This window comes from Mesoplodon bidens, assembly GCF_964165515.1.
Source record: "Mesoplodon bidens genome assembly, chromosome: X".
NCBI classification, from domain to species: Eukaryota; Metazoa; Chordata; class Mammalia; order Artiodactyla; family Ziphiidae; genus Mesoplodon; species Mesoplodon bidens.
The window spans coordinates 122,604,324-122,627,050 of NC_138163.1; the positions used below are offsets into that span (position 1 = coordinate 122,604,324).

A 22,727-nucleotide genomic window follows, 5' to 3' on the forward strand; every position below is an offset into this window, starting at 1 on the left:
AACCTTCTAAAATTCCATGTAAAATAACTAGACCATATTAACTGTATGTTGACACTGAAAGATGTTTCTAATAATAAAAATAAATTAGCATTAATCATGTTTAAAACCAATTAGTCTTTTCCTGGTGAAGCTAATAAGAACTTCATAAATAAGAAAGAAATCAGGATGCAGAGATCTGAAGAAAAAATAAATTGGTTCACAGGAAGTTACCAATATTAAGGTATCATACAACTTATCTCCTTTATATAAAGACTTAAGATAATTTTAGTTTGATAACAGAAAAATCATAAAATATTATATTGGATAATAAAGTAATGAATTGATTTCTCTAGGGAAAATAAAATATATAACTTAAATCAATATGTGGCAATTCAAAACCAGTTTCCACACATCTCATCAAATCCACGATATTCAAGGTAAAAGAAAAGAAAAAAAATCTACCACCATCTCATAAATGACATACTATATAAGGTAGAACCTGAAATAAAATATTACTATGAGTAACTGAAAACTATGATGCATTATTTCTTTCAATTTTTGGTGTCTCTTCATGATATTTCTCCCTTCCAAAAGAGAATAATTCATGTGCTCTGTTTTAGAATACCAATTTCTTAGAACCCTAATGGAGTTATTTTAGGATATTATCATAACCATTTATTAAGCAATATGTTAAACACCATGCTAAAATATTTAATCTCTGTATTCCAGCAACATCTTGTGTTTACAGGAATAAGAAAGGAGGTGCACCACAAATACTGCCATTTGAGGCCTCAGTTTTCAATATTTTGGTTATGAGGAATTATAAGATAAATATTTTCTCTTTTGAGAAAGGAGAACAGAAGAAAATAGGCAAGAATTAAAAAAAAACCCTGAAAGAGGTGAAGAATGGAGGAGAAATAGTCAAGTGAGAAGAGATGAGGATGGTAAAGGAAAGGGGAAGAAAACTGAATTAGAAGAAAAACCTAAAAAAATAAAGACAACAATTAAATTAAGAGAGAGAGAAAAAGCACATCAGTGTTAGCCAATACTGTGGTACTGATTCCACTCAATGAGCCACTCCTTCCTTCCTGCTGAAGTCCAGGGGCAGGGCAGTAGGGTAAGAGGGAGGGAAAGGGAGAGCTGGGTTTTAATGGGTCACCACACTCTCCATCCATTCTGATTACGTTGGTTTCCCTTTCAAACAATACTTGCCTGTTGTTCTGGGATTGAAGGAACAAGAGGGTGAAGAAAGAGTAAAAAATGAGAGACTAGAGTGAGAATAAGAGAGAATAAGGGAGACGCCATTGAGAGTTACATAAATGAAGTTAGAATGACCTTTTGAGATAACTCAATAGTCCTTTAACTTGTTCCCTTCTCCTCACCCCCTCTGCCATCACCTGCATTCTTGTTCAGCAACGTTTACCATTTGGGGGTAACAAAACACACTAGTTTATAGTGTTCATCTTCCATCTCTCACTGATCAATGTCTAACACCCTATTTGTTGTAGTCTATATTCTTCATGAGTATCCCAACCCAGTTATTTCCCAGTAGGATTTATAGCCCCATGTATTGAACCATTTCTTGCCATAATGTAGTCACCAGGTTCCAGAAGACCTTCCAAAATAATAGTGAATATGTTTTAGTATATACACAAAATAAAAGGAAAATTTTCCAAATGCTGGTTCAACCATCACATACCCCACTCTTTTCAACTCATATTCCTAAGAAGAAAATATCTGTTTTTAGTATGGATAGAATCTTTATAACACTTACACACCAAAAACAGCATTGACATGAAATTTTAACAGATTCATTAGGAATACGCCCAGATAGATTTAATAACTATAAGTAGTCTCATCAGCTAAAAAAAAAAAGTGTTAAAAGTGCATCATGAGGGCAGAGTTGTTGGTTCAAACTATGCCGAGGTATCTCCCAGAGAGGAATGTAGTGGCAGATGAAGTGGACAAAATCTTGGGAGATTCCAGCAGCCTTTGAGGAGTTGGATCTTCACTGGCAGGGAAGACATGCAATAGGACTCAGTCTGCTTTGCTTGGATGTTCATGATTTTTTCTTCTTCCTACCTGGCAGCCACAGTTTCTCAGCCACAGAAGTATGTTGATTAGAAAAGCTTAAAAGCCACTTATAATAAAGAATATAGCAACGTGAAAAAGGACATAAAACTTCCAGTTTCATTTCAAATAAGAAAATGTACTTTTTTTTAAAAAGAGCAAACTAGAAACACACAAACACACACATCTAATTGGACATCTTGAAGATATACCATACTAGCAATTTCAAAAAATAGTATCTGAATTCATCTGTGATTATTTAACTTTCTCACACTCTTAGGGATAAATTTCACATTGCTTTTCTAGGTATTTTAATAATAAGAAAAGTTATCAAATTTTATATTGTACATTACTACCTGTAGCAGTAGGAAATTTTAGAATTACAGAAAACTACTAACTGGGCTAATAACATTCAAAATATAAAATTGAACATTACTCTTTTCATTATTGAATCTAAATTGGTATAGAATAATATTGGCAAAATCTCACTATTCTGGTCAGTTAATCACTGGATTAAAATATCATTAAATATGTATTTCAAATATATTAGGCCATACTTTAATGTAATTATTACATCATAACCAACCCCTAATGTCCCTGGTTATGAATGCAGGGAGAGAAGGGGTAATTGCAGACTGCAAATAACTTATACTTGTTTCAACTAATTTAACAACCTATCAAGCCTTTTGTAGTAATAAAACTCAGATAATGTCCATTTCCCCACCTCTGTATATTGTCTGGTAAGAAGTTAAAAGCACTGCACAGACCACAATGCAGGCAATAGCAAGAAAAAGAGGACAGAGTAGGGTGCATTTAATGAAAGGTACCATTCTTGCACAACTATGCCTCTACTTGAACACAAAGAAGACAATCTGGTAATTGATCACACTATTAAGGAAGGCTACTTTCATGGAATTCAACATAATTTCCTGACAGAGAATGTCTCTATTATCATCCAAAATCAATTTGTAGGTTGTAGTAGCAGTCTGTCAAGGAACTGGGCTCCAATTGGCCCAACTGTTGTAGTAGGTAAAAGGGAGGAAGGGAGGTTGGAAAGTTAGTTTCTGTTGAACTCCTCATGTGTGCCTGGCATTGCGTTTTACATATCTTGTCTATCTGAAGGAAAGGAGTGAGTGAAGAAGTGGCAGTCAAGTTAAATTTCAACCCCATTTCTAATTTCAGTTCAGCTGAACCACTACCCCAGTTACGTAAATTCTCACTTCCTCTCTTCTTCTCTACCCTTGGCTCTCTGTAATCTCTCCCTGAATCCTGGGGTTTACTTACAGGATTATTAGAATTCCTCCCCTTTTGTTTGATAATTTTATAATTTGACTTTGGGGAAGGAGTATAATAAAACTGAAGTAAGAGCATGGGCCTTGTAATTAGTGAGCTTTGAGCTGTGGGTGGGTTAAATAATCATTCAATCTCCACTTACACCTTCTTCATAGGATTATTGTGAGGAGTAAATGACATAAAATATGTAAACTACTTAACATGATGCTTGGCACACTGTAAGAACACAGTAAGTGTTGGCTATGGTTATTATTATTAAAAAGATAAAGTTAAATAGTTACCATGACTCACTTAAAACCGTAAGTCAGTTTCAGAGCAAAAACTGAAAGCAAGTTCCCCCAACCATCATTCTGTGTAGTTTTTAATATTTTAGAATATTCCTGTGATGAAAAGATGTGTTGACACATTCTCACAGTATATAAATATCACCAATCCATAGAGATTTTATTAGTTCACCTGAAGTCTTTTAAAGACTTTCATATACAATAGACATGAGAATCTGCTCCACAAAGAGTATCATTTTAACAATTTTATTTTTCATTAGAGACTAATCTCTACCCTCTTAGAATTGACCAACTGGAAACAGGCCCAACTATCCAACAGATGTCATATTTGTTAAGGTTACATTGTAGAAATGGAGGCAGCATGAACATTAGAAGAAGCAGCTGCTTTATCCCACTGCCCCAAATCCTCATCCTAGGGGACAAGAAACTTTACTCAAGACAACCACTTTGTATAGTTTCTAGTAATGAGAACTTATCATCAAAACTGTCATAGTGTAGATAGGCTCTGTCGATTACCAATATTCTCCATTAATTAACTAACAATAATTAGTATTAACTTTACACCCACACATTTAATTTTTCAAACTTTCATTAACTTTTATTCACTTAGATAATGAACTCATTGAAGAAACATCATAACTTTAATTATCAGTGTTCAGGAGCCTCTCCAAAATATCACAAACTTCTCAGTTTATTCAAAACCAAAATTGAAATAGCGTCTGCCTTAATATCAGAATCACCGAGAAAGATCAGACTTTTCACATGAGTCTTCTTACCCCCAAAATACAGCCTTTCTTCTATGACTAGAACATGCAAAACCAAATTTAGTTAAAAGGTACAACAGGAAATAATTACTCACTCTGAAGAGTTAGTGAGCCATAAGTGAATATTTACCAGGAAAAAAACCCACTTTCTTTTAAAATGAGGATTATTAATCAATAATCAGATTATTTTAATTTTAACTTCATTTTAAAAAAACTTTATACTTTATTTTGGCAGAGATAGATCAACTGAGACAGAAAGTAGTCCAAAATGAAAATCAGATGATGTTCATTTTCGAAATCTAAGATTAAGAAAAATTGCCGTTGAAAATCTACCATAGGCACAGAATGCCACTGTCGTTCTTAGCTAGAAAGGGAGTTGTGAGGTTCATAGAGCAAAAAAATTTTATGAACTTATTTAGTTAAGTGCAATAGTTTTAAAACTTCAACTATAGTCCTCTTTTGGGAAATGAAAAGCCAATTCAGCTACTCCAATTTAAAATTTAAAAACTGACATTAAAATAAACCAATCTGCTTTAATGAACAAATCAGTGTTAAAGTAGATGAATGAATGTATGCTGTTACCAAACATATCTACTAGGTAATTTGATAATTTATAAAATGAAACTTAAAAGTTATATCAAGAAAAGGTTGAATTTGTATGCACTGTCACTTTAATTTCTATTCCAAAATGATCACCCCAGTTCATAGAGTAATATTATCCTGCACCTGTCCATATAGAAATGTACATCTAAACTCAGCCACCACCAATATTTCCTCATGTTCGTTTAAAACTATGCCTTACATTTCTTCAGATAATGAAGAAAAATAGTTATTTTTTAAAAGGCTATTCAATTATTTTGTACACAAACAGGCCTTTCATTCCACTGGTATTCTTTCAAAGCTCTAGGCAATCTTTATATTAGTGCCTCCCACTGACTTGTAAGGTAATTATACATACCACAGTCTGATGATTAACTTGAATCACTTCATCGCCAGCATGGATTTTCTTGCACCGATCTGCAGGTGACTAAATTTAACATAAAGGAAATGATAAAGAACATAAATTTTATCAGTCATTTCTTCTCTGTGGAAACACTACAGTAAGTTCACCCTTTTAAATTAGATCAAGAGTTAATTATAATCTTCAAGAAAATAAACCAGCAAAAATGGTTACTAATATTTGATATACTATTTGTATTCTATGTATAACTAATGACAGAAAGCAGGAATGTAAAACAATATATAGGTATTTATGTTGTAAAAGACCAATATGTTTCTGACAGCATTAAGGGAAAATGATAACTGCACACTTTAAACAGACAACCCTCTCAGGCTCTATTGGGCAACTGATTCAAAAATATATATGTCAAAACATTATTTTTTAAACATTGATCTTTTTCATTTAATACAAATAATTCACATTAACGTCAGCAAACAAGTATTTTCAAGTACATGCTTATGATCAGCATCAAAGCTCTGTCAACTAATGATGAAATTGCTAATTTATTTCATCATTAATACCATCAATCCTGAATAAATGAGAAAAGCAAATTAAAAGATGGATTGCCACTTGTTCAAAGTTATATTATATAACATTCTCTCTCTAATTATCTAACTACAAGAGAATCCTACTTCTTATGTTTCATACAGTGTAACATATAGGCAAATAAAATCACATTAAATAAACTAAAATGCCAGCATTTCTACAGGATGTAACAATTTTATCATTTTTTTCCTTTACTCCCCAAAGACATTAAAAACAAAAACAAGCAAAAAACAACTTTGGTAAGCTAATGTTGACAAGTTTTATGAAGTCTTTAGGAAACTAAAATGAGATTTAAGACAGAAATTTTATAATATTGTAGGTATGGATAATTAATTTAAAATTCTATTCTTTATTTTCCCTCTAGTGACTATCGATTATTGATTATGCATATTATTAGACATTTTAATGATAATATGCATATGGACTTTTGAATATACAGGAAATGTGTTTTTATGAAAAAATATATTTGTATATTCATATGTGTGTTATCAAACACAACTATAAATACTGTAATATTACTCATGCATATCTACTGAAAGCTAAAGAAGAATGATGTGGTGATGCAATCTGCAAAGTAAAATGCTACTTTTGAGACACTGGAATAGGATTTTCTTTAAAAGTGACTTCCAGTTCCTTTAGTTTTTATTCATTTCCAATTTCCAATTATTTCCAAAATCAATAAGTCTTAAAACAATCAATTTAACGAATTAAAAAATTCCCAATAAAATTATTTGCCAGAGGCTGGAAACGGAGATTAGATGGCATCTCAGAGAATTCCAGTTACTGAAGTAATAACACAACCATATGATTAAGAGAGTAGTTCATCTAGGATGTGAACCCAACCCTAAGAATAGTGTCATAACAAGAAAAAACAAGTATTTATTTTACAGCACCTACCAAATCAAACAAGTACCATGTAACATTTCTGAAAAGTTCGTAAACCGAGCTGTAACTATAGAGTCAGTTCCTGTGCTTTTGGCTCACAATTGATCTTTTAAAAGGAGAGTATGAAAAAAAAAATCAAGCTAATGGCTCTAAGTCATGATGTAAAAAAAATGATAGTTGGTACATAAAATTCAAAGAAACCGAAACAACTTTTTGCACAGATGAGTAAAAAAGGAAATAATTCATACAAACTATAGACTTTCAGTGTTAAAAGGGCTATTTTATTCAAACCCCTCATTTTACATAGGAGAAAACTAAGAAACTAAGGCACAGCAAAGCAAAATAACTTACCCACTTAGTGAGCAGCTTTACTAAGACTCAACACAGATCTAATGATAAATGACTGAGGGTACCAAAAATAATAAAATATTTTCAAGAAAAAAGAAATGATGACTCTTAATCTATGGCTTATATCTGAACTACTCACAGAATCAATCTTTCTTTGGTCACTCATCCATTTATCAAATATTACTGAGTAATATAAGCAATGCATATAGCGCTCAAGTTTTTTTTTACAGACTCCATACAATATAGAGAGATATGTTCCTATCAATTCTTCAAGATACAGTTAGTTCAAAATGACCATTTCTGTGATTCCTTCCCTGATTTCACTTGGCAACATTTACTATTTTTTCCTTTGTCTATCTATGCAAATTTCACTACCTGTTTACACTGATAAACCCCTACTTTTACTCCTTAGGGGCAGCAAGCTACTTTAATTTAAAAATTGTTTCAATACCTAGTCCTAAGCCTGGAACACAGCAGACATGAGGTAGAGGTTTGTTAAATGAACAAATGAATAAACAAAGTATCAGGGGAATGTACACACCAATGAGAATGATCAATCAGTGACAAGAGCACAGTTTATACAGCATCTCACTGCATTTAAAAATTTTAAATAGTTGACAATATGCATATAAGTGATATTCTTGATCCCATATAACTCTCTTATTTAATATCAATGTGAAGTCAGTAAAACAATACAACTGCAATGTATATTATGTTTCACCATTCACAAGAAACTAAGTGAAGCGGAGGGGGGAAAAGTCAATAAATGATTAAAGTAATAGGTGAATCAGGTGAAAAGAATGTTGTCTTTTTTAAAAGAAAATGCTGGTAAAATGTTGAGAACAATAATAACTTGAGATTAACTAATTCCACCTCAGTCTTCTTTGAAGGAACATGGTATAAACATGCAACTTGTCAGAATTTCTAAAAGAAAAAATTTCAAAGCTCAGAACCTGCTTAAGAGAAGTGGGATGGAAATCTGGGACAACCAAATGCAGAAAAAATGACTTATTAAGCAATTCAAATCTATTACACTGATCGTGTTAATGTCCAACACAATCACTTCACATTTCTGTAGCTCTTTCTTTATAGCATAGTATTTCATATTTATTAGCTTATTTGATTTTCACAACAACCTAGTGAGGTATGTAGTGCAGATGATGTATTATTTGATATACTATTTCCAATTTACAGCTGAGGAAATTAAGGCAATGACAGGGTAAATGACTTGCCAAATATTACACTGCCATTAAAATGCAAAATTGGGTGTAGGGCCTAGGCCTAGGGACTCTGACCCACTGCTTGCAGTGGTTCTCAAACTGGAGCATGTCTCAGAACCACCTGTTAAAACAGAATCTCTTATTAAGAAACAGGCTGGTCTCCAGAGCTAATTCAGTGGGTTTGGGGTGGGTCATTCCCAAGGGAAGCTGATGCTTCTGGTCCAGGGACAGACCTCACTGTGAAAACACACTGATCTATACCATGCTGCCCCTCCACTGAATTAAGTTCAATTATACTTCAAGTATTCAGAAAGCCTGACTTATCTGATGTTTCTTTCTTACCTGAGTTAAGTTTCCTAATAAAACTAAACTGTCTGACAGATGGAAGTGGATTCTTTTAGATGTCACAATAACTTGTCATGAATCAGAAAATACTTAACAAAGACAAATCTCTGGCTGTGAACAAAAAACATCCGATTTACTTCAGGTAAACAGCTATTCTAAACTAACTGAAATGACTGAAATTCTCCCCCCAAAAGCACTTACTAACTCAATATGTCTTTTTAATTTTATATCCTAATCTGTCATGTCCTCAGAAGTGAACCTCAATTATGTGAGTTACATAAGTTGTTTAACAATAAAAAAAAAACACACACCAAAATATGAAATGTTAGAATACTTACATTTTCTGTAGTGCCAGTAATTACATGGAGGCCATCATATGTTGATTTAATATACATACCCTAAGAAAAAGACAGCATAGAAAAATAAGTGAAGCAACTGAAATATTTTCAAGTATATTATAACCTCATTTACAAAAAAAAAAAAAAGCCCTATCAAATTAGAATTGCCATTGCCCCGGGGATGAATCCATGATCCAATAAGGCTGTCTTTAAACTGGTAAGAAATTCCTCTCTGAATGTTCTGGCTTCTAAAGTTTGCCTGAAGAAGCCTGTACTCAGCATAATCAAATGATTTCTTGAAAAGAGAATTGCCTATGAAACTTATGAAATGCAGCATGGTAATTCAATATCCTGAAGGAAGAACACACCTCACTCCCCTCAAAATCCATACTACATGTTCTGTGGCAAAATATAAGTTACAATGGGAAATTCAAATATTGGGATGTTATTAGCTTATTATACTTGATTCATATTACACAATAAAAAGTAGGTTTCTCCAGAGCCACTAAAGAACTACTGGAGACAGAAAAATGATAAAATAGTTTATATAAAATTTTTTTCCGTTCCTCTTTTGTGGTATCCTACATTTTCTGCCTTAATTTCTTATTGATGAAGTTTTAATAATTGCATCCAATCATCTCTATATCAATCATTAAGAGGTGGAACTCCCTGGTGGTCCAGTGGTTAGGGCTCTGTGCTCTCACTGCTGAGGGCCCAGGCTTGATCCCTGGTCGGGGAACTAAGATCCTACAAGCCTCACAGTGTGGCCCCCACAAATTTTTTTTAATTCTAAACAAAAATTAAAAAAAATAATTCAGAGGTAATGTGTGGCAACCCCTCCTCCCAACAAAGAGGGTGAGATTCCATTTCCATTTATATAAAGCGATTTTAGAAAAAGCTTCATTAAAGTTGAAAGATTATCCAGAAACCTTCAAATTCTGCAAGCTTTAAGAGCAAATGAAAGCTTTAAATTATGCATAGTGACAGGACCTTAAAAGAAAAAATATCACAAGAAAGTATTCACATTTAAAATATTGAAATATTTTCACTTAAGTAAATCAGAAAAAAAATAGATGATTCTGTGAATGGACTTTTTTCCTGTCTAAGGACGATTCTGTTACTTTAAATTCTCTTCGGGTAAAAATTAACTGAGTTTTACGTCAAAAGTGCTTTGCATCTCAAAATATTGACTTCAAAAATTAAAAAGTACTAATTTTAATAAAGTTGAAGTCTGAAACATAAGGGACTTAATAACTAACAACAATCATTTCAGGAAAAGCATATATTTTAACAATTATGTGAAGTAGACAATTACTGTTAATTTCCTATAACTTTATGTCAATTATATATGTCTATACCTGAATATACATGTGTTTTCACTGAAAATAAGTAACAAATAAAAACAAGAAGCAGTAAGTTCATGGCGTGGAACTATTAAGAAGTCATTGAGTAGATTTTAATTCTGAAAAGTCATTTCAGTAATGTCATATGTCTAAGATGTTGGTACCAATTAGAAAAATGGCTGAGCCTGGATCTCTGATGTGAAACAAAATGAATGTAATTTTAAAAGATGTTAATTTATCTGTGAATTCTATCGTGCTAAGGACTGTTTTAAGTGTTTGACATTTATTTCACAGTAGCCTGTGTGGTACAAACTGTCATTATCTCTGTTTCAGAAATAAGGAAACTGAGGAGTCTGCCAAAGGAGGTGAAGCCAGGTTTCAAGCCCAGGCAATCTGACTCCTAACCACACTCTCCATCATGAGGCTCCTAATTTACAGATTTATTAACAAGAGAGTTGTACACCTTCACTTTTCTTATTAGAACATAATATTTGGAAACTAGATATTGAGTCAAACATTCACTGTTTAACATCTATTCTAAAAAGACTAAGACCTCTCTAGCACACATATACTACGTGCAAAGTGGTTATAAAGTGTAACTGGGTTTGATATTTTACAAATTTAATTAAATCACCCATCTCTTCTGACAATTATAAGCAAAAGCTTATTATATTTTTCTCCACACTTCTTTCAACACTGTGCATTACTGTTTATGAATTAAGGTGTTGGACAAGAGCTCTATATAATTTCTTAAATGATTGGGTCATAGAGAAAGTCTAGTCTCCTAAGATAAATGTTTAGAAAAGTCATTATATTCATTGGGATCATAAGAACTCATGAAGATAATCTAGTTATGACTAATGAAATAAAATTCCTATGTAATTACTGCACATACCAGGAACTTTTAAAATGGCAATTGTAAGATAAAGCAAGTATCAGTTATAGGAAGAGGATTTCATCATTATTTATATATAATTAAATGTTATATAATTTATATTAAAGCTAATTTTTTCAGATGAACAAAAATATTTTTTAAATGCTTAAGTAAAGAAGGATAGAGCTATGTATACAGAGTTCAGTTCTAGCAACTTATAGTTATGAGCAATTAAATAGAAATAAAGCACATCTTTAAAATGCCACAAAGAATGAAGATATTTTGTTTTATGCAGTATTTTCATTTCTAACCTCAATAAACCATTAGTTGTAACTGCTTTTAATAATCAAGACTGACTTCTTCAGCTTTTTTATCTCCCTCTGGTAGTACTAATGAGAAAAATGGCCAAAAGTCAGGAACCAAAAGAAAGTAAGAGAAGAAACAAGTTGCTTGGATGTGTTTCAAACTAATCATCTTCTGAATAATGAAGAGTCCACAGAAATACATCTGATCACTTGGTCACCTCTGAGAAAGGGTCAAACAGCAGGAAGACATGTAATTCAAATGGCTCTTTTTCTGGAACTGAGATAAATCTGGTCTTCCATTTCATCAAAATCTTCATTCTTCCTTCTTGCATTTTTTTTTAACCAATTAATTAATTCTGGAGCTGATTCCAACAGCTCCCTCTCTTCTGTTCAGCTTGCCAAAATGACATTTGCTTCACCATCTCCGAATGTCGGTTAACCAACGGGAGCCAAAGCCACCTCACAGTCAAGTCAATGGAAGAAGGCATATTTGGAGATAGTCCAAGTGCCTAAACAGCAAAAGAACTCTCTGAGGCAAAGAGGCTTCCCCAAGGATGCTCCCCAAGCCCTTTCCTCTCTATTCAACCTATCTCTTGGCTCTGATCTAGTTTTGATATGTTCCAATAGCTCTCATTTTCCTTCCTTTAACTTTCTGCTAATTATTGTTGTTTAAAAGCATTTTAGAAGCTAGTTTGATATATTTTAACCATTACTAAGCACATTTCCCACCATTCCTTATAATGCTCAGGACTCTCAAAACTAAGAAATTCTAGGAGATTTGACTAATTAGGTAGAAAGCTGATGAACAACCTATCCAGTTTATCAGTGCAAGAACAAAGCAGTTACCTTTTACCTATGTGAGATGTTCTGTTTTGAAAGAGTCAGAAGACCGTCTGCAGATGTTTTAAGCTGATTAAACTTCATTAAAGTTTGGTATTCTCCCACGTCTTTCTATTTCTTTCCTTCATTTAAACAGTTCCTATGGCTAAGCACATGCTAAATGCTACCAAAATCCTCAAATCTATTTCAAATGTGACTGACTAAACTTACTTAAAGGTGGCTGATTTTTAAAATGATGCCTTGAGTAACTCATATAAAATTTCCATTTAGTCATCTCCCCTTTAACATGAATCACAAGAAATGGTTTAACACTTAACTCTTTTTATTAATATTCAACATGTTAGCTTTTTCTTTTCCTCCCTTGGAATTATTTTCCCAATGAAGTGTTGCTGATTGTCCTTTAAAATGGATTTCTCTAAGTAGTTCTAGTTTTAAAGTCATCCTCCTAAACGTCTCATACCTCCCTTTAGCAATCCCAAGTTTAAATGTGGGATAATGGAATAAACTTTGTTAAATTGTACCTCATTTAGATTTACCTGGATTTAAACCCTGCCTCTACTGTATATTACCTCTATGTCATACATGGCAAACTGGTAAGGACCTGTGAGTAGGTAAGGATACCTACTCTATAGAGTTGTGAGGATGATACCTGGAAAATGGTAGGCACTCACTTGTTCTCTTTTCTCTACCAGCTGTCTTCCAGACTAACTGAATCTGGTGCTTAGCATTTTAAGCTCATGACTATTTCAAAGAGCAGACCCAGCTCTATGTACTTGAAATTTTAAAAATAAGAGACCTGTCCAGGGCTATACCTTCACTGAAAATGAAAATCAAGATGTCATCAAGTCCATTAATGAGCAATGTGTTGACTCACTTCACATGGTTATTTCACCCCCATTATTTCAGTGGTAATTAGAGGGAAAAAAACAGGCTCTTTTCTTAGAACAATACCATCCTCAGAACTGCAAACTCATACAGCTAGAGGGAGCTTTAAAGAGGATCTAGTCCATCCCTTCCTACCCCCAACATTCTACAGATGGAAATATCAAGGCCAAGGAAGTTAAATTTACTCCCTCACCTGCCCCAGATCACACTCACAGCTACATTTTATGTAAGTGATTTGTATCCAGGTTTTCTGTCTCCTAATCTAATTAGTTCATAATTTCCCACTCTGCAAATCATGCTTAGAGAGCTTTCTTTCCTTCAGAACTACTGAAAGGGGAGATATTGAAAGGAAAATCTTTAATACTATGGGTGGAAAGGTGCTTTAAATAAAACTGGACGTTGTAAATGTGACCAAAAAGAATAGTCAGAATTTAAATCATAAATATTACTTCAAATAAGTTTATAAACATTAAAATAAAATTTTTAAACTAATCAAAGATATAACATAGATATAACACTTATAGGTTACAATGATGACATACTTTGGCTATGTCTGAGATGCTGAGTTCCATCTTTCCAGGAAAATACAGATAAAAGCCACAAAAAGACAAGGAACTACAGTTACCCAAAAGTAATTTGTTAAGTAACAGGAGAGAAGTCACTCTATAGAATAGAGGGCTTCAAACCAAAAACTCACTGGTGACCAACGAAGGCTTTGCCCTCGGAAGCAGTTACACACACACACACACACACACACACACACACACACACACACACACACACACACACACGGCCGAAGAAGAAAGGCCACATAAAAAGTTAAACCTGCAGAGAGATCTTTAAGAATATATTATCTGAATTAAGTTGTTAACACTAGTTTTCAAGATTTCTACTTTCTAAAACATCATTATTAGTATCCTTGGAAAATTCACCTCTAGGGAGAAAGTAGAAACGCTGTAGCACCAGACTAAAATGTAATAGTTGTGTAGTAGGTAAGATATTCTACAGCCAGTTTCTTGTTTTTTGTCTCTCCCTCATTAATATTAATATTATATGCTTTCTTTCTAGAGGCTCATTAAAGGAAAAGCTCTCCCTTGGGTTAAATTTAGAACCAATACAATTTTTAATCAGATGAACAAAATATAGAAGATGATTATCTTTATTATGACATAATAAAAAATACATCTCATAGATGTTAGCCTAGTTTTAGCAATATCCACCTGCTTACTCACCCTTAAAAGAAAGAGTAGAATTATAAAGAATATCGGGTTTGTTTAGCTTACACAACCTAAGGGAAGAGAGACCTATTAAAACTGGAACAAACAAAAGCAAAATAAACAAAACACTCATTTTCATGGGCAGGTAACACTGTGGTTCTTATTATAAAACTCATAACTTAAACTTCCTTTAAACCTAAGGAACTTTGGTAGGGGGTGAAAATGTAACTAAAGCTAATTTATTTAGCAAAGTAAACAGGATAATTCAGAAATCACCATTTTAAATTCTCTTTCATTTTCATTTACCTTTATAAAACTTATCATGACTGACTCCCACTACCTCAATTCCTCTAGGGAAAAAAACCCCCCAAACCATTCAAAGTTTGTTAAAATTCATGGATTCTCATGTCTGGGGACTGCTCTGCCCATACCATTAGCTGTCTGTTGATGGGTGGTGGCTTTGATAAACATGGTATCTCTTACCAGCCCTTCACTTGGTTTGATGTTTGCCAGCTGAATCACTTCAAGGTGGGCAGACTGTGAAACTAGAGGATCTGATGACAGGGATATGATGTGGTCACAGACTCCAGAAAGAGTTTTACACTGAAAGCAAAAAAACAAAAAACAAAAAGCAAAAAAACATTATGGTAAATACATGCTGTAAGTAACATATAAATCACTTTTTATTATAACATTTTTTACAAGGAAAAATAAAAAACAGTAGAAGAAAGTAGTTTGCATTTTATTCTATGAAGTCTGTATGAAAAAGGTATTCAGGTTAAGAAATACCCACACATAAAACACACCTATATTCTAAATTATGGATATAAGAACTATATATCAAAATATTCAAGAAAGTTATGGTTATGTTTTATTTCTATTATTTGATTCATCAGACCTAAAATAAAATGATTATTTCTAAACAACCTTAATAATCTGAAAACTTCTTGATGCCAACGGTTAGATGGAAGTGAATTCAATAAGTTCATAAACCTTGATGGTTTTTACTTCATGATCAGAAAAGTTTAGAAAAAAATCCAGCCAAAATCCAGGGAAGATGAATCTTCCAAATCTGTTTGGTGAAATCCTCCCACTCATTTGTCTAGACTCTCCTGCTCAAGGTTACCTTTCCAAGCTCCCCCTTACTCCAGGCAAAGTTTGGCACTCCCTCAATCCTGCTTTCTCAGTGTTCTATGAACAGTCTGAAATTGTATGATAACTTCATTCTGAAGCTCTAAGGCAGGGACCATGTCCTACTCATCTCTGACTTCTCTTCCTCCCCTACCCCTGGTAGACAGATCCTAGAACATATGAGGCAATTAATATGAGTTGAATAAACTGAAGAGCAAATGAGCTTTAACAATTAGTAGACTCGCTTGATTGAGGACAGAAAGCTAGTGCTTTAATTAGTATAAATCTATTCATGCTGATAGAGAATAATAGATTTAATGTATGTTACATCCATAATAGTATGGTTAAGACTGAGACATAGTAAAATCATGAAGAAAGTAGAACATAAGTGAATGAAGCTTGGAATATACTGTTCTAAAATGTTCTGGCCCTTGGATGCTTCACAGACTCTAATTTACTTACTGAAGCCTGGTTGTCCAACACTGGAGGTTGTTTTATTTTGTTTTTGTATTCTTGCCTTTACTGTAGGAGGAGCTACAATTTTGCAGCACTCAAGGTGTCACCTTGTATTCATCTCCAACAGGTTACATTTGTTCTTTGACCACTGCATTACTCTACTGTAAGGGAGAGAGTCCCCTCCTTGTGGTCAGGACTCTCTATTTGCTGCATTCTGTACATGGTCCATGGCCTCAGTCTTTGCTGGACTCAGCTTCGTCACCCCACAGAAACTGCCAGGCTAAATTTCTCCCCCTTCTTGCAGTCCTGCTCTTTGCTTCTCACGGCTGCACTTTTATTGTGGCTATCAGCTCCTAAGGACAGACAGTGGACAGCATGCAAAGCACATGGGCTTGGTATGAAGAGATGTAGGCAATCACCACACTTCCAGTTACTTGCTGTGTGTCTGTGAGCAAGTTATTTTATATCCTTGAGGTTTAGTTTACACATGTAGAAAATGGGGTAATAAAGATTACTTTACATAGTTTACATGACTAATCAGGATAATGTATTAAAAAAAAGTCTGATATGGCTCCTATCCAAAGAAGACACCAAATAAATGCTTATTCTCCCCTGTTGCTTTCCATAAGCTCAAAGGGCTCAGCTCTTACTCATGGGATGAATTATGTCATATTCTTAATGCCATGGCCTTGCTGACCATCTTACAATGACCAGTAATCACACTGCACGGTCATGATGGAGACGAGTTCACATCTCTTTACTCTCTCTGATATTCAAGTTTCAGTGCTCTCAAGAGATACAATGAAGGTAATTACCCTGAAGAGCTGCTAAGCAGGGTGCCAACAGGAAGACCACCTCTCAGAAATAGGGAACCTTACAGGGCCAGCCTCATGGGCATGTGACCTGTGCACAAGGGCCTGCATTTAGCATTATGCTTTGCTGGTGCCATTTTGGAATTGTTAATTGTTTTTGAAAAAGGGGCTCCATATTTTCATTTTGCACTCCCGTATTATATAGCCCATCCTGGGACCCCAGTCTCTGTGTGTGTGTGTGTGGTTTTTTTTTTTATTTCTCTTGAAAATATTTATCAGCAGCCATGGGGAAAAGACAGAATGGCAGCACTTTACAAAAACTGGCTACAGTTCAAATTGCTACTGTTTGGCAGGAAGAAAAACAATTTGGGGCAGATTTAAATCTTTTAACTATTCTTTTCCTTCCATATGTGGTTTCATTTTCATTCTTATTTTCTCTTTATCTCAAGGGGGTGGGAAACAATGCTAATGTGAATGGTTTCTATATAGGATACTTAAATTGCATGATAATCTGAAAATTAGTAAATCAGTATGCTAAAAAGAACGCTTTGTGGTTTCTACAAACTGAAGCATATTTCAAAAGAGTCCAACGTATAAATAAATAGGAAGGTAATGGATATACAAAAATGGCTCAACACGTGTGCATTACAACACTCAGGGCCTCATATAACACGCTGGTTGGTAATGAGCAATAGTAGCTCTCCAATGCAAGCACTGGAAGCACTTAAAAGTGGAGTAGAAGGAAGAAAGGCAGAAATACTACATTGTAGGTGTTTTTACAAAAAAAAAAATTAAATCTACTGTATTAAGTTGCAAATCATTTTTCCAGATTTCTCTTCTTGAGTAATTTTGTTTGCGAAATGTCTGCTATGTGCTAAGTCTGCCAGGAATACGAAAGATGAGCAAAACACTGACTTTACCAGCAAAGCTATCAGGATTTAATAGATTAAAGATATTGGGAAAAATAATAGAAAGACTTAGAAAAGAAAGTCCATTAGAACCTTGCTGCCTGTTTTAGAGATAATGTACTAGAACCTTTATACTGTAGCAATTTGGCACTTGGCTAAATAAGCCAATTAGAAGGGGTATAAAATGACCTGGCTTTAAATGCTAACTCTATACTCATTACTGTATCATACATCAAGCCACTGCAGGAAACCACATTAAGGGTACTACAGCAAAGTTCCAGGGAAGTTATTTATTTTTATTTATTTATTTACTTATTTATTGAACTTGAAGTAGGGTTTAGAACTTCTTTCTCTTTTTTTATACAATTTTTAAGGGTTACTTTCCACTTACAGTTATTACAGAACATTGGCTATACTCTCCTTGTTGTACACTACATCCTTAAGCCTATCTTACACCCACTAGTTTGTACCTCCCACTCCCCTACCCCTATACTGCCCCTCCCTCTTCCACTGGTAAACACTACTTTGTTCTATGTATCTGTGAGTTGGCTTCTTTTTTGTTATATTCACTAGTGTGAATGAAAAATGTTGCCTGCCATATCAGCAAAAAAAGGATGCTGAGGCCACCAAGCCAACAGCCACTACTGCTGCCCCCCAACAGTGAGCCCTGAGGGAACTCAGAATGGAGACAAATGGGCTGCCCACTACCAAGCCCTCAGCCACTGCAGCCATCCTCAAAGGTGCACCCTGAGGTGACTTGGGATGGGAAAGAACAGGATACTGGCCTCAGATAGCTAAGGTGCATATCAAAAGAATGATTTCAATGAGCCGAGGCTCTTGCATCTTCCCGTACATAGAAAAGTACTAAATTCATTAACTTGAGATGTCTGGTTTTCTTAATTAACATGATATTTTTATGTTCCCACTACCTGGTCTTTGTTGCAAAAACCCATGCATATCCTGGCCCCTCCCTTACCTCTTCGGAGCAGTCCCTCAGAGATATCTGAGAAGCTGCCTCTAGGGCTTGAGTCCTCAGAAAGTCCACCAAATAAAACATAATTCTCAGCTTTTAGATTGTGCATTTTTTTCAGCTGACACTAGTTTGTTGTATTTTTTAGATTCCACATATAAGTGACATCGTACAGTATTTGTCTTTCTCTGTCCAACTTATTTCATTTAGCACAATGCCTTCCACATCCTTGCAAAAAGTGAATTTTTTCCTTCAGTGAATTTGTGATATTATGTTGTTTTAAAACACAGTATTATCTATTGCTACCTAATAGTCCAGAAAAAACTATAATATAGCAAGAAAAATATATTCTTTATTATTAAAAGTTAACATCAACATTATAGAGCACCTACCATGTGTCCCACACAACGCTAAATACTTCATTATTTCATGTATCCTTTTAACAACTTCCTGAAGTAGGTAGTATTATAGCCAGTTTAGCAGATGAGAAAGCAAGGCTAAATAAATAGACAAAGGTCATTGCCTTGGCAAAAAAAAAACAACAACTTGAATCCTTAATCATTATGCTTACCATTTCTTACTTCTATCCTTAAATCTCCATTTGTTTCTGATCAATTTCATTTTTGTATTGTTTAAAAGCTGTCAGTATTAAATGGATGTTGTATAACATGTTTAAACTACACAGTATAATGAAATATAAGGTGAGCCTGGAAGTGTTCTTGCAATTTAGAATGCAGTTTAGATAAGGACTAGTAGATCTGAGACTGTGAAAGACACAGCTCTCTGGGAAAACTTGAAATTTTAGCAGCAAAAGGACAACTCTTTTCTAGCAAGAAGATAACTGGTAACCACTTGTATAAAGGGGATTCTTCTGCTATTTTTGCAATATAAATACCAAAGGATTTTAAATTCTATTTATCTTTAGTTCTAAAAGCAGAAGGAAATTTTTAAATTTTAAATTAAAGCCTAGTAAATAATATGTCTTTAGTAAAGTTAAAGAGAACATAAAATGGCAATGAGTATTATAACTGATCCTCTGGATTCTGTTTATACTACCCAAAATGGTGACAAAGGATTTGTGACTGAATAGCAGTTAACAGAGGGCTAGCTATGACTTAAGAAACTTTTAAAACAGAAGAGTGTCACGGGCTGGATTTAATGGTATTGTCTTTTTTTTCTCTCCAGTTGTTTATATTAATTTCAAATGTGAATTAATATAATTATAGAGCATATTCTCAGGAAGAAATGGGACGTTTTCATGTTCTGTTCTGTATACATACTATGTTTTATATAGGTTTGCATATAGTGTATGGCTGGTTCACCCAAATCTAAAAGCTCTTAAGGGGAAAAAAGATCTGAACATAGCACGTTTAGTATAAAATAAACAGCGGTTTTTAAAAAGTTGTAAAAGCAACATTTTAGTCACTGTGAAGATACGAAAAACAGCAACCTTACATTAATATACTAACCAATTAGCAGACAGCATTATTTCATTATCTCTGAACAGTATTCTTTCATTATCACTGAATTTATCAGACACTTTTTAGATTAATATGTGAAGTTTTAGCTTTTGTATTTCAAAAAGGAAATGTGGAAAGCATTCTAAGTACAAACAATAGTGAAAAGCTAAGGAGTAGGTAAGAAGTCTTAAGTTAGCCTCTTAGCCTCAGAGGACACTCAGCCAGACATGATTGAGCCACTTAAAGTATTTTTATTTATGGTTTTCTAAATAAGTGGAATACTGGTTATTCTTCTGAGTATATTGGAGGAAATGAATGGAAATATCTTTAGATTTAAAAATCAGACATTCGTTTGACGTAGGAAAGAACCTCAGGTTCATAAGCTTAACAAAAGGTTTTACAAAAGGAAATTTCTACTTTCAGATATACACATACATAAAAGGGACAAGAGTATAAAACCAAGATGAACTGAGGAAACAAACAGATGAATATGCATTTTAAGAAGGCAAGAATGATGTGAAAGCTACAATTTAAGTATAGCTTAAATAATCCAGGTTTCTTATCAGTAACATGGAAAACAGTAACAAAAGTTTAATTTTGATAAATAGTGTATACATATTAAAATAGTTATTGATATAAATAATAGTTCAATTAAAATAGTCTAGAGGACAGAGCATATTTTTATTTTATTGTTTGGTTTATATATTAGTATAATTCAGTATTATAAATCATACAACTCTGTGCCAACTGAGCAGGATATTTGCATCATATTTGGTGAACAAGAGAGGCTTTGTTTTTATAAAATAGTGCAAATTTATTCCATATTAAATAGTGAGAACTCTAAATTATATAAGCCTCATTCAGAAATACAGTATTTTTAGTACTTGCCAGATCTCTGTTGAGCTAGCAATTTTGCATTTCTAATTATAATGGTACCCCAAACCTATACTGTATAGCACAGGGAGCTCCACTCAATGTTCTATTATGACCTAAATGGGGAAAAGGATAAATGTATAACTGAATCACTTTGCTGTATATCTGAAACTAACACAACCTTGTAAATCAAATATACTGCAACATAAAATAAAAATTTAAAAAAAGACACAGGAGTGAACAATCACAGGTAAATTTCAAAGAGTAAAATTCATAAAGAGAATTTAAATTGATATTAAAAAGTATTAATCTACATACATATTCCCCAACACAGGAAGAATTTCTTGCTCATATGAGTAAAGAGAACTGAATAGAAACAATTTTTTAAACTTAAAAAACTAATACAACAGGGCTTCCCTGGTGGCGCAGTGGTTGAGAGTCCGCCTGCCGATGCAGGGGACACGGGTTCGCGCCCCAGTCCCGGAAGATCCCACGTGCCGCGGAGCGGCTGGGCCCGCGAGCCATGGCCGCGGAGCCTGTGTGTCCGGAGCCTGTGCTCCGCAACGGGAGAGGCCACAGCAGTGAGAGGCCCGCGTACAGCAAAAAAAAAAAAAAAAAAAAAAAAAAAAAAAAACTAATACAACAGAATAAAATTTCAACTTTAAACCCATGTAAAAATTATATTTGTACACAGCAAAGATTAAAGAGTTTCAAATAGCTTCAAAAAGCAACTATATTTGCAAATAAATAATAAAGGTCATATGAACTTTGTTCCAACAAGGCCTGGGTAACTCTGCAATCCCTTTAGGTTTCAAACTCTGATGGTGGGGAAAAAAACACAACAAAACAATTAGCAAAATGGAGAGAAATCACCACCACCACTGCTTCATTAAGCCATTCATTCATTCAACAATCACTGAGTATCTGCTCCATGATTCAAATGCCACTGCTATGCTCAAGGATTTCTCAACCTGGGACAGTGTTTCCGGTGATGTATTTGGCTTTGTCCTTAACATCACTGATATTAACCATGCTGTCCTTGTGTTCCTGATCATGGAAAAGAAGCAATAACACTTTAAAATAATAATCATCTAAGAATGATGAAGTCAGTACCAAACAGTGAGAGAACATCAGTCCCAAATGTGCACCTACATTGATGAGCAAGAAGTGGACCCATGACACTTCTAACTTACAACTACTTTCCTGAGACATCCTGGTCTGAATTAAAGCTGGGACAACAGCCTCCATTGCTCCTCTGATTTCTGATAGGGAAACAGTCAGCTGGAAACCAGAACTGGATCTGGGAAAATCTCACCCTATTTGCCTGCTCTCTCAGGGCAGGAAGCAGAGCCAGGCAGGCTTGCAGGGAGTCCCCAGACAGATGAGAGGAGTACTCATTCGTGGGCACACTACTTTCCAAGCTCAAGATTAACAAGGGTCTGGACATATTAGTGGCTCAAATAAGATGTAGGTTATTAGGAAGATGATTTAATTTTACTTTAGATTCAAACAGCAAGAGTGAAGCTGTTCATTATGATTAGATGAGCTTCTGGAAAATCCAGGCACTATATATACAGCTTA

At 34.2% G+C, this 22,727-nt stretch overlaps 1 protein-coding gene across 5 annotated transcripts in view; it reads right to left on the minus strand.

Annotated features, from left to right (window-relative positions):
• CNKSR2 (connector enhancer of kinase suppressor of Ras 2) overlaps positions 1-22,727 on the minus strand; it is a 254,002-nt gene that overhangs the window by 124,923 nt on the left and 106,352 nt on the right. For all 5 annotated transcript variants that reach the window (XM_081222654.1, XM_081222653.1, XM_081222652.1 and 2 more), the window contains exons 6-8: positions 15,020-15,139; positions 9,073-9,132; positions 5,349-5,417 (exon numbers count right to left, since the gene is read on the minus strand). In XM_081222654.1, coding sequence (XP_081078780.1) covers positions 5,349-5,417; positions 9,073-9,132; positions 15,020-15,139 — 249 coding nt within the window. The remainder of the gene's footprint in view (positions 1-5,348; positions 5,418-9,072; positions 9,133-15,019; positions 15,140-22,727) is intronic.